Raw genomic sequence first — 13,352 nt, 5'->3', positions numbered from 1 at the left:
CATTTATGAAAATATAAATATCTCTAAACAGGTAAGTCAGTCCTGACCATACAAAGAATACAGTAGAAACATTCATTACCAGTATGTCAATTGTGTCACCAACATGTACGTTTTTTAAAGTAATTCAAGTTACATGACATACAATAATAGCATATACTGGCTTCCATATGGACACATTCAACTATACTCTTAAACTGGCAATATATTATAAGTGGACTTAAACATCTTCATTAGTAAAGATAATACATTTTCTCTATAATTCTTCAACATAATCACAGTAAAGCATTCAAACAATTCGGTCATGATGTAAGTTATACAAGCCTTACAAAATGGACCATTGTCAACAGAACAAAACATCAAACTAGTATCGGAACTTTGGCAAATAGAATGTTTGCTTCGAGAGCAATGAAATATGTTAAAGCTTAATACTGCTTAAAATACTTAATACTGCTACTTTAATTTACCTTTGGGCCAGCGTCTCAACTGCTGAAAAAAAGTTAACATACAATTTGACAGAATAGCCCTTAAAAGGTTTTATGGAAAACAAAAATGTTAGGGTGCTGATGAGTCATCCTTGACTGAGGATATCTTTTAATTTCACTTAATTTCACGCTTAAAAACAAATAATTTATGAACCAGAAGACTTAGACCAGCTGTTAATAGATGTTTATACCTGTTTATAAATCTCCTCCTCAAATTCAACACTGCCACTAAAGTACCTTAACTCTCAATAATTGTTCTTCTTTGATCATTTCAATCAACAAAATTGATTATATATGCTAGTATATGTATCTCTGCATATACTGTGTTTACAAATTCCCTGCGTCTTTGTAATTCTCAGTAGTCTGCATGAAAATGAAATACATTTTAAAATCCAGGTACTCACTTTGATTGCATTAAGAAAAACATAATTTTTTTAAAGGAGTTGCACAAATTGCAGCAGCCAAAAGAGATTTATAGTTCTTATTTTTTTTCTACAGTACCAGTAGACGTAAATAAAACAAACATAAATATTTCTTAAGAAAAGCATGTATAAGGAAGAGTATTCAAGCTCACTGGAATGGCTTTGGATATGTAAAACAGAGAAATGTAAATATCAACTTTGTTCTTCAAATGCAAAAGGACACAATGGCAAAACAATAGATTAAATATATTAAATAAATATGTTCTATATATTTATTCTAGTTTTCAAACCATTAAAAACAACTTCATCATGTGAAGAAAAAAACTAAAACGATACCATAAAGGTTGTCAGACATGACTTGAGTGCAGCATTATAGTAGCAGTCAGTTCGTACCCAGGAGACTGACATCTGCAGCTAATTCAGGTGGCTGTAAACAAGAGTAAACTGCATCCCCCCGAGAAACCTCATACATCCACCTCAATCCCACCTACCTAGAATCTTCGCCCAATGCTCCACTCTCCCACTTTCACTGCAACAGTTCGTTCTTTTTGGTGGGGATGGTGGTCTCAGCCTCCCCAGAGTCAGACACGTTGATGGGGCTATCCCTGGAGAAGACCTCGGTGGACTCCCTCCACAAGCAGTCTGCAATGGTCTTGAAGGCGTGGTTGCCACACTTGGGCCTTATCTTTTGTGAGGCATTGTTGACGATCTGCCGACTGTTGGATGTGGCAATCTTGATCTTGAGTGCGGCGTCCACCCTGTCCACCACCGTATAGGTGCCAATGCTGCCATCCTCGAAGCCAATGATGATGTTGAGCGCTCGCTGGGACAGGCAGAGGAAGGTGGGCGTCTTGTAGAGGGAGCATGTCCCGATGCTCTTTCCATCTGCCAGACGCATCACGATCAGGTTGGACACCACGCCCACCTCGTCATGCTCATCACTGTTCCGGAAGCAGACATAGACCAGGTAGCGCCCGTCCCTCGACAGCTTCTGCCGCCAGATGATACCGGCGGCTTGGACAAGTCTCAGCTTCCCGCTATGAAGATCCAACACGTTAATGTTCTCGTCACCTTTGGAGATGATTCCCAGTTTCCCATTTGGTGAAATGTGGAACTCCTCCAGATTTTTTAGGAAGTTAGTAGGCAGCTGGACCCGTCTGCAGACAGACTCATCTGCCACACTCCATATAAACACAGTCTCTGTAGATGTGATGAAGACAACAAAGTCTGGGCAGTCAGGAATGAGTTTGAAGTTGATAATGCTAATGCCATCGTCACAGACAAACTTCTTGGAAATACTGCCTGACCAGAGGCTAACAGCGAGCAGCTTGTTTTTTGTGATCCCCACTAGGAAGGTGTTTGCGGTGGTGATCAGTGCATTCTGTAGGGTCACCAGGATGTTGCACACCTTGTGTCCAGTGGCCAGCCTCCAGACTCGGGAGCAGTTCTGTTCGCAGAGGGAAACCACAAACTGGTCATTGTGGGTCATCAGGAGCTGAGATATCTTCTGTCCGTTGATGCGAAAGATGTTTTCACCAGTGGCGGTGTGCCAGATGTACTGGCTGCACTTATCATCCGACGTCACCATGAGATCCCCAGAGGATGTCAGGACACAGTTTTCCACCAAGCCCTCATGCTTGAAGACAGTCTCTATGAAGCCTGTGCTGAAGTTCCACTTGTGGATGGCTTCAGAGCCGTCCATGGTGAACACAAAGTCCTCCCTGCCAGAAAGCTGTAAGCTCTGAATCTTCTTGCCTGTTTTGTCAATGTTGGACATGGCTGTAATGATGTCAATGTCCCAGACTGATAGCACTCCACTGCTGGCCACAGACAGGAGCAGGTTGTGGTGGATGGACTTGATGAGTTTGACGATGGCCCCAGAGATCTCAATCAGGCTGGCCATGCACTGCCCACTGTCTCTCCTCCACACAAATATGGATGACATGTTCTCCATGGAGGCCACAATACTTTGGCCATTTTTTGAGAGGACTGCAGCCACGAATCTCTCAGCATGCTTGGCCTTGAACTTCTCTGCCATCTTCCACAACTTGGTGTCCAGGACCTCAATGCTCTTGTCTTTGCAGATGAGGATGGAGCGCTGGTCTTCTGACAGCTCAATGCCTACGACCTCGTTCTCATCCCCCCGGCAGTCATAATCTTCCATCAGTCTGGGGTTGGTGATCTCTTTGGTGTTCCACACCGACAGGCTCCCCTCATTATCGATCATCACCATCTGGTGAATGGTGTCCAGGACCAAGATGGACTTGACAAATCCCCCGGAGAACTCCGACGTGACCGTAGCTAGCTTGTCCCCAGTCCCCAGGTGGAAGATGGACGTGGTGTTGAGGTACTGACCACAGAAGGCGTACATTCCATCCGGGGAGCATTGGACGCAGGTGACCTCATACCAGCAGTGGAACAGGTAGAGGGGCCAGCCGTAGAGCAGATCGATGACATTGACATCTTTACTGGCCTCTAGCCAGGCCAAGGCATGATGGCTGGACAGGGTGAACCCATTGATGAAGGCCACCCCTCCTGTGATACCACAGTGCTTGGAGTTCTTGATGTCCACTTCGGACAGCAAGCAAGACTTATGGTTGTCATATATGAGTAGCGTGTTCTTGGTGGTTGCCACAACCAGGTACTTCTCGTCGCTGGTTAGCCTGATTCCCAGGACAACCGAATGGGCCGTGTCTATCTGCCGGAGGAGCTGCCTGCTCTCCACATCCCATGTGCTCACAGACCCATCCTCCAGGGCCACAAGTACGATGTTGGGGGCTAGGGTGGGCAGGATCTCCACGATCTGCATGTAGCTGGAGCACAGCGGCAGCCTTTCAGGACTGTAGGTGACATCCATGGAGGAGTGGAGGGGCACAATGGAGCAGTATTTGGGGCCGTCCTTGTCGCATTCCAGGAGGAGGTGTTGGAGCTTGGGTAAAGAGGTGACCACAGGGAGGAGCCTCTGCTGCAGCTCTGCGGACAGGGATGCCGGGTTCTTCATCACTTTGATCTTGATGCTGCGCAGCGTGGTGGCCAAAAACTTGAGTTCTTTCTCCTGGGAGTAGTTGTAGGCTACATCTATGTCGGTCAGTGCCTTCTCAAACTGCCCTATCTTGATCATGGTGTAGAGCCAGCTGAAGTTCATGATAACCCCGTACATGAGGTCGTCCATGCGGCCGCTCCGAGTTAGATGGTAGAGGAGCTCCGTCATCTTCCTGTGGTTGACAAAGAAGATATCAGGCTCCAGAAGGTTGCACTGGAACACCCAGGGCTGCTCGGGGGTCTGCCTGTCATAGGAGTACTTCTCGGCGGATGCTTCTTTGTGGGATGGCTGCTGGGAGTGTGGATTCTTGTGTTGTGAGATGTTAAGCGAGGCAAAGTGGTTGTTGTCACAGTGGAAGATCTTTTTCCTGCCTCCCGACCATGCCCCCAGGAAGTATTCGGCTAGGAGGCTGTGCATCTGGTGCACATCCTCCTCGTTGCTAAGATACAACTTCTGGGCGATGAGTTGCAGGTGTCTGTTGGCCCACATCATCAGGGTAGCATTATGCACCTGCCTTTCCAGCAGGTACCCCTCCAGTTCCTCTTTCAGCCTCGCCACCAGGTCATAAGAGATCCTCAGTGGGTTTTTTAGATTTGAACTCACCATGATATCTCCCAACACACTGTTATCCAATGACAGAATATCTTCCAGCTCTACCTCCGTTAACCCCACATTGGCCATGGTGATGTATCCCAGTGACCTGAATACGAACCGCTGCCCCAGCTTGTTCTCCACAGAGTAGAAGAGCTGCTCGATGCTCTCGTGCACGGTGGAGCACAGTGACTTGTCATCCACATCCTTGTGCGAGCGCCAATGCACCACCTCCTGGTAAATGAGGTTGACAAACATGGGAAGCGTACACTTGGCCAGCGCTTCATTGACGTAGATCTGCTGTCCCGAAGTCACCTTTCTCTTCAACCCCAGCAGCTGCTGCTTCAGTATCTGACTACAGGCCTTACGGTCCCGCTGCACCAGCTCTACGTAGCGCCCTTCATCATGAATCAAACAGCGGAGCTTCTGGAGGATTCCGTGTTTGTTGGGTAAAGTGGAGACCACGATGCGGACAGTGCGAGGCAGGTGGGCGGGGAGCCACCACAGCTTGCGGGCCTCGTCGGCTTCCGAGAGCTGCTCCAGGGCATCCAAGATGATGACCAGGGGCCGATGGAAAGAGGGCTCCCCCAGCAGGTTGACTAGCAGCTCCCTCATCTCCTGGATCTTGTTGGGCAAGAAGTGGATCAGGCAACGGTAGTTGATGGCTATCTGCTCGCAGATGCTCTGGAGGAGGGTGCGCAGGTTTGTGGCGAACTCGGAGGAGCCCACAAAGCGAACAATGACAACCGGGTCTGTCTCAGGACCCATCTCTGTCTGGAGCCACGTGTAGGCCTGGAAACAACAAAGAGAGAGAACATAGATTTTGCAACATTCTCAAGGTTAGATGTCTTTCATGAAAGAGCTCTGTGACACAACACACAGAGAGAACAGACCACACTATGTTGTCAATAATGGATTGCATTTATAAAAAAACGTTTTCAAAGTCTCAAAACATCTCAAAGTTCTCTCCATTTTGAGGAAAGGGTTATCTAACTTGAGAAAGGACTTCTGTGAAAGGAGTAACTAGTTTAGTCATTTTTTATAAGCTTTTTGCAATCATTTCCCACACATTACACTTTAAAATGAGTTTCAATAATTATCCTGTATGCAACCCATATAACCCTGCCTGACTCAGCAGACAATAAACAATCAGCAGGCAACATAAAGCTCTACTAAAGAGGAGGGAGCTGGAATTACTATTTGGAAGACATGGGGCGTGATATGATGCCATGGTTGGAGTTTCAAGTTTCATTAGCCGTATGTACGGTGTACACACCGTCCAACAAAATGTTTACCTGCAGGTTCCTTCTCGACAATCTTCTTTTGGCTGCATTGACAGTATTGAGTAGCTTGGATGAAAGGTGCCCAGAGTAAACGACCTGCTCCTCAGTCTCTGTTGCTAATATATGCATATTTTTATTAGTATTGGATAGAAAACACTCTGAAGTTTCTAAAACTGTTTGAATGATGTCTGTGAGTATAACAGAACTCATATGGCAGGCAAAAACCTGAGAAGAAATCCAAACAGGAAGTGAGAAATCTGAGGTTGGTCGATTTTCAACCAAGGCCTTATTGAATTCACAGTGGGATATGAATGAAGTTGCTTCCACTAGATGTCAACAGTCTTTAGAAACTTGAATGAGGCTACTACTGTGTTGTGGGACTGAATAAGAGCTGAATGAGTCAGGTTTTTCTGTGAGTTGGTGGTGACCTAACATAATCGTTTGTGGTGCTTTCGCTGTAAAGCCTATTTGAAATCGGACACTGTGGTGGGATTAACAACAAGATTACTTTTAAAACGGTATAAGATACATGTATGTTTGAGGAATTTGAATTATGAGATTTCTGTTGTTTTGAATTTGGCGCCCTGCACTTTCACTATCATCCCGTTAATGGGATTGCAGCCCTAAGAAGATAATAACAATAAGAAATAAAAAAGATAAGAATATGAACATAAAGTAAATGGCATAAGTATAATTCCAATTCATGATCCAGTGTTTGTCGATCGTAGGAAATTATTGCACATCTGAGCAAACAAAGTAATAATTAATGCAAAAATAGCCATAAAAAGAAAAGTAGAGTAGGAACCGACAAGATGCGCACCCTCATCAGCACTGAGCAGTGCACAGAGGAGAGATATTTGCTTCAGTACTGGGTATTTTGTCCCCTGTGGCCAATGTATAAAGTCAGAACATCTGCTGTCTCAGCCACTGCCTGTCAAGGGAGTACCTCAAGTCTCGATCCTAGGCTCCACACTCTTCTCAATTTACATCAACAACATAGCTCAGGCAGTAGGAAGGTCTCTCATCTATTTGTATGCAGATGACACAGTCTTATACTTAGCTGGCCTCTCTGGCCCCTCCCTGGATTTTGTGTTAAACACTCCACAACAAAGCTTTTTTAGTGTCCAACAAGTTTTCTCTGCCCTTAACACTGTTCTGAACACTTCCAAAACAAAGGTAATGTGTTTCAGTAAGAAGAATGCCCCTTTCCCTACAGGTGTGATTACTACCGCTGAGGGTTTAGAGCTTGAGGTAGTCACCTCATACAAGTACTTGGGAGTATGGCTAAACGGTGCACTGTCCTTCTCTCAGCACATATCAAAGCTGCTGGCTAAAGTTAAATCTAGACTTGGTTTCCTCTATCATAATCGCTCCTCTTTCACCCCAGCTGTCAAACTAACCCTGATTCAGATGATAAGCATCAACCAGTGGGTCTTGTACCATGTTTGTGGTTTGTACCATGTTTGTGGTGCTACCATGTTGTGCTGCTGCCATATTGTGTTGCTACCGTGTTGTTGTCATGTTGTGTTCCGTTCTACCCATGCTAGATTACGGAGATGTAATTTATAGATCGACAGGTACAATAAGGGTGCTCTTGAGCATCTAGATGTCCAATACCATTTGTCCATCAAATTTGCCACCAATGCTCCTCTGTAAACTGGCCATCTCTGTATACCCGACACAAAACCCACTGGTTGATGCTTATTTATAAAACCCTCTTAGGCCTCACTCTACCCCTATCTGAGATACCGATTGCAGCCCTCATCCTCCACATACAACACCAGTTCTGCCAGTCACATTCTGTTAAAGGGCTCCAAAGCACACACATTCCTGGGTTGCTCCTCCTTTCAGTTCGCTGCAGCTAGGAACTGGAACAAGCTGCAAAAAACTATCAAACTGGACAGTTTTACCTTCATCTCTACATTCAGAGACTCAATCACACTCCTACTGACACTTGTGGCTGCTTCTGGGGACGCATTATTGTCTCTCTCGTTTTGCCCTTTGTGCTGTTGTCTGTGCCCAACAATGTTTGTACCATGTTTGTGGTGCTACCATGTTGTGCTGCTGGCATATTGTGTTGCTACCGTGTTGTTGTCATGTTGTGTTCCTACCATGCTGTGTTGTCATGTGTTGATGCCATGCTGTAATTTTGTCTTAGGTCTCTCTTTCTGTAGTGTTGTCTTGTCTCTCTTGTCATAATGTATGTTTTGCCCTACATTTTTATTTTTAATTCCAGCCCCTCCGTCCCCGCAGGAGGCCTTTTGCCTTTTGGCAGGTCATCATTGTATATAATAAATTGTTCTTAACTGACTTCCCTAGTTAAATAAAGGTAAAACAAAATTACAATAATAAGTTGTTTAAAATCTGATAACATTCAGTATCAAAAATATGCAAAAGGAGAGAACATTAGAAAGGGGGCTGAACTCAGTTTGTAGAACTAATACATTATTCAAGAGATTCAAACCTGTGAACATTTTAAGCTTTGCCAAGGCCATGAGCTAAACAGAAAAACAACAAGTGAAAATGAAAACATGCTCAAGAGTAAGATAGAAGCAGCCTGCTCCCAGATCTGTTTGTGCTTTTGCCTACTCCATTGTCATTGTCAAGCTAAACATGTTTCGCATGACAATTCCATAAGGAGTTGGCAAGGGAGCAGAAAACGACTGGCACCCAGGCTAAGATAAAAACACCCAATGACTTTCCCATAATGAAAGAGATTTTATGAATCAGCGCTGCTCCCTGTTTCATCCATATTCATAGTTTAATAATTAACGAAGCCCCCCTGCTGTGATTCCTAGAATCATTAAACATAATTTGACACTTTCGGAGAAGTTCTTGAGGCTCTGAGATATGCTACAGAAGTGTGGGTGTGTGAGAGTGTGTGAGAGAGCCAATGTGTGCGTCTGTGTGTGTGTGCCTATATGTGGGACAAATATGTATGTGCATATGTGAGTTGGTTTGTGTATCTCGGTGTGTGTGACGTGTGTGAGAAAATATGTGAGCACGTGTGTGTGTGTGTGGAGTGCATGGCAACTCCAAGGAGTGTACGGCAGGTCTCAGAGCGCATCATGACGTGATCTTCCTGTCTGGGTTGGCCCCCCCCCCCCTTGGGTTGTGCCGTGGAAGAGATCTTTGTGGGCTGTACTCGGCCTTGTCTCAGGATGGTAAGTTGGTGGTTGAAGATATCCCTCTAGTGGTGTGGGGGCTGTGCTTTGGCAAAGTGGGTGGGGTTATATCCTTCCTGTTTGGCCCTGTCTGTGGGTATCATCGGATGGGGCCACAGTGTCTCCTGACCCCTCCTGTCTCAGCCTCCAGTATTTATGCTGCAGTAGTTTATGTGTCGGGGGGCTAGGGTCAGTTTGTTATATCTGGAGTACTTCTCCTGTCTTATCCTGTGTCCTGTGTGAATTTAAGTATGCTCTCTCTAATTCTCTCTTTCTCTCTTTCTCTCGGAGGACCTGAGCCCTGGGACCATGCCTCAGGACTACCTGGTATGATGACTCCTTGCTGTCCCCAGTCCACCTGGCCGTGCTGCTGCTCCAGTTTCAACTGTTCTGCCTGCGGCTATGGAATCCTGACCTGTTCACCGAACGTGCTACCTGTCCCAGACCTGCTGTTTTCAACTCTCTAGAGACAGCAGGAGTGGTAGAGATACTCTTAATGATCGGCTATGAAAAGCTAACTGACATTTACTCCTGAGGTGCTGTACCCTCGACAACTACTGTGATTATTATTATTTGACCATGCTGGTCATTTATGAACATTTTAACATCTTGGCCATGTTCTGTTATAATCTCCACCCGGCACAGCCAGAAGAGGACTGGCCACCCCACATAGCCTGGTTCCTCTCTAGGTTTCTTCCTAGGTTTTGGCCTTTCTAGGGAGTTTTTCCTAGCCACCGTGCCTCTATACCTGCATTGCTTGCTGTTTGGGGTTTTAGGCTGGGTTTCTGTACAGCACTTTGAGATATCAGCTGATGTCCGAAGGGCTATATAAATACATTTGATTTGATGACAGAATTAGCGGTAGTGACACAAATCTGTGAGTCTGCTCCGGGCGATAGGCTGTGTCAACAGATCCATCATTCCATACCTCCTTCCATTCCCCCATCACTCCTCTTATCCAAAAACACAGACCACCTCCCCACTCATCCTGGCAATGTATAACTTCTGAAGGCCACAGAAGCAGAAGCAAGACAAAGCAAATCAAGAAAAACAGGGGCATCCCACTTTAATGTCTTGCACTGATCTCTGCGACAACTGCTGGAGTTATGTATTTGAAGCAACGATCTGAACAATCTATTTCACCTGTGATAAATTATGTGTCAACCGTGATATATTAGAGGTGAAATAATCTTACTGTGTCTGTGTACACAACTATGATAGTGTAGCCTACCACAGTCCTTCTTTAACTCCTATCATCCCTCTCCTTTCCACCGTTGTTCTGTCTTAATCTATAAACAGCATGTTTCATCCCTGTCTCCTCAGCACTCATCTTGCCTGCCTTTCAGTGAATTTGGAGAGAAATATTTAACACAATGGAGCAGCAGAATGACACTGTGAGAGTTTGGCTTTGTGCCCAAATATGTGTGGCTTAGTCAAGCTTTGTTCCGTGCCCGTATTTCATAAAGTAAATCACTTTATCTTACAAAAAGGCAATTTCATGGCATCCATTTTAAAGGTTGAAGAGAGAAGCAGGGTAGAGCCGCCCCGGGTGACTGCACTGTGGGCTCCCTGCAACATGACCCTAATGGGCCCGACTGGTTGAACAGCCAGATGGCCCAGCAACAGACAGGCCAGTGAGTGAACACTGACTTGACACACACACACGTATGGGCACACAGCGATACAGGCACACATCCATGCATACACAAACATAGGACTCACATGTAGCAAACAAACACATACAGATGGATAATGCATGTGTAGCGAGCACACGCACACACTTGCATACTCTCGCACACAGAAGGAGGCACACACACAGATGGACACACTCACACAGACAAACACAGAGAGAATGAATGTTTGTTGCGCTAGCTAAAGCCATCGTTTTATTTTTTAATAAACATTTATCTAAACCAGGAAGTCCCATTAAGTCCGAAAGACCAAAAGTCCACTCCCCACGGTACATTGGCATGACTCTCACCTGTTTGGCCACCTCTGCTAGCAGCAGTGTCTTCCCCGTGCATGGCCCGCCGTAAACAACCAGAGGGCTCATCCTACTCTCCTTAGACGGTAGCAGATACTCCTGCACCAGGTCCAGTGTCTCGCTCTTATAATCGTAGAACGAGGAGAAGTTCTTACACAGGGACAGGTGCTGGAGGATCTCATCGTACAGGGGGTCCGTCTCTGTGTCAAAGTTCTGCTGGACCGTGGCCTGGATGATGTCCACCATATCCTCGTAGAACTGTTTACACAAGCCTTCAACGTAGTGGCTCTCCACCTCTTGGGAGTAGCCTAACTTCATATCGCAGTGCGTCACAGAGGAGTAGACGCGGAGGTTTGACGAGGCCACCACTGTTGGGATAAACTCATCCCGCACTTTTAAGAGACGTTCGTAGGCTTCCTGGTTACGCATGACGCGGTCCTCAGCGATGACGATGTCCATGTACTTGGCCATCTCCGGGAGCTTGGCATGTCGGTCGAAGTTGGAGATCTTGCGGATGTAGCAGACACACTTCTTGAGGAAGGCTGGCGTTTGTTTACCCAAGGCGAAGTCCAGTTCATCCTCCAAGGCTGAAAAATGGTAGAAAAACAAACATACAATCAATCAATCAATCCAAAGTTTGAAAGTTTTGTCCATAAAGACATTTGCTATATAATGTTTCTGAGGAGTTAGGCTAACCTTGCGCTTCCAATGCCATTATATAAAACCCACAGATGATTTGGAGTCCTAATATTGGTCAAAGTTATTTGAAAATGTGTCCCTGAAGTAGCCAGGCTACTAACATGCCTACCCCTTTTCAAAGTAACTTGAAAATGCAAGCACTGGGTGCTGTTGCGTGCTCCGACGCTTGTCTTCAAAACAGACACATTTTGAGGTTTGCAAATCTTTTAGTAAAGCTGCACAGATTCTGGTAGTCTTTTTTAGCCTGTCTTTAGACTGTGATTAGATTTAGTTAGTTTCCACTATGCCTTGTTATTAAGAAGAAACATGGTTGATACAATCACATAAATCAGCATTGCAGCCTTATCACAGACCCCTAAAGAGCCAGCTCTATACTGAGAAAACTTGTTATCTAGAACCTTAAAGGGTTCTTTGGCTGTCCCCATAGGAGAACCCTTTGAAGAACCCTTACGCTTCCAAATAGAACCCTTTTGGGTTCCATATACAACCCTTTCCACAGAGTTCTACATGAAATCCAAAAGGGTTCTACCTAAAACTAAAAATGGTTCGATCCTAAAAGGGTTATCCTATGGGGACAGCCGAATAACCGTTTTGGAACCCTTTTTTCTATTAGTGTACTGAAACTCTGCCAGCATCTTCTGTGTGGTATCGAACACACTGCAGCGTGCTATAGAAGCAATGGAGAGAAAAGAAGGGGAGAGCGGCTGGAGGGGAAGAGAAGTGAGTGCATGGAAATGTTGTTTGAAGCTTGGTTTAGTCAATAACTGGCATACTGAATGTATTTTTACTTAGGCTACATAAAAGCCTTGGCTATTCCTTTGAACGAATCAAACATAGAAATCTGACTACTGGAGATTCTTTTTTTTCAACGAGTTGGACGGGAAGGAGTTACTTAAGACGCACGGCAAGGCCCTCATCCCTGTCATTCGCAGGAGAATGAGACTGAGGTATCGTGGACAAAGATCCGGGTGCCTTGTTAGGATCAGTCACCGAGAGGGTAATCTACCTTTACCAGCGGTCATATTAGCCAACTTACAATCAATCGATAATAAAAATAGACGAACTACGATCACATATATCCTACCAACAGAACATTAAAAACTGTAATATCTTATGTTTCACCAAGTCATGACTGAACAACGACATGAATAACATACAGCTGGCGTGTTTTAAGCTTTTTCGGCAGGATAGAACAGCGGCCTTTGGTAAGACAAGGTGTGGAGGTCTATGTATATTTGTAAACAGCAGCTGCTGCATGATATCTAAGGAAGTCTCAAGGTTTTGCTCACCTGAGATGGAGTATCTCATGATAAGCTCTAGACCACAATATTTACCAAGAGAGTTTTCATCTGTAAATTTCGAAGCTGTCTACATACCCCCACAAACCGATGCTGACACTAAGACTGCACTCAATGAGCTGTATACGGCCATAAGTAAACAGGAAAATGCTCATTCAGAGGCGGCAATCCTAGTGGCCGGGGACATTAATGCAGGAAAACTCAAATCAGTTTTTCATAATTTCTACTAACATGTTAAATGTGCAACCAGAGGGAAAAAATCTCTAGACCACCTTTACTCCACACACAGAGGCATGTACAAAGCTCTCCCTTGCCCTCCATTTTTCAAATCTGACCATAATTCTGTCCTCCTGATTCCTACTTACAAACAAAAACTAAGCAGGCAT

The 13,352-nt window shown here is 45.1% G+C and overlaps 1 protein-coding gene across 1 annotated transcript in view; it reads right to left on the bottom strand.

The window, feature by feature from the left end:
- Window positions 1-1,366: 1,366 nt before the first annotated feature.
- The window catches only part of LOC139416207 (NACHT and WD repeat domain-containing protein 2-like), an 84,484-nt gene continuing 72,498 nt past the window's right edge, over window positions 1,367-13,352 (bottom strand). The window contains exons 7-8 of the mRNA XM_071164606.1: window positions 10,967-11,556; window positions 1,367-5,330 (exon numbers count right to left, since the gene is read on the bottom strand). Coding sequence (XP_071020707.1) covers window positions 1,431-5,330; window positions 10,967-11,556 — 4,490 coding nt within the window. The 3' untranslated portion in view covers window positions 1,367-1,430. The remainder of the gene's footprint in view (window positions 5,331-10,966; window positions 11,557-13,352) is intronic.

The sequence above is a fragment of the Oncorhynchus clarkii genome, chromosome 9, assembly GCF_045791955.1.
Source record: "Oncorhynchus clarkii lewisi isolate Uvic-CL-2024 chromosome 9, UVic_Ocla_1.0, whole genome shotgun sequence".
NCBI lineage: Eukaryota > Metazoa > Chordata > Actinopteri > Salmoniformes > Salmonidae > Oncorhynchus > Oncorhynchus clarkii.
Note: the sequence above shows the minus strand (reverse complement) of the source record. Positions and strands in the feature narration are given on the sequence as shown.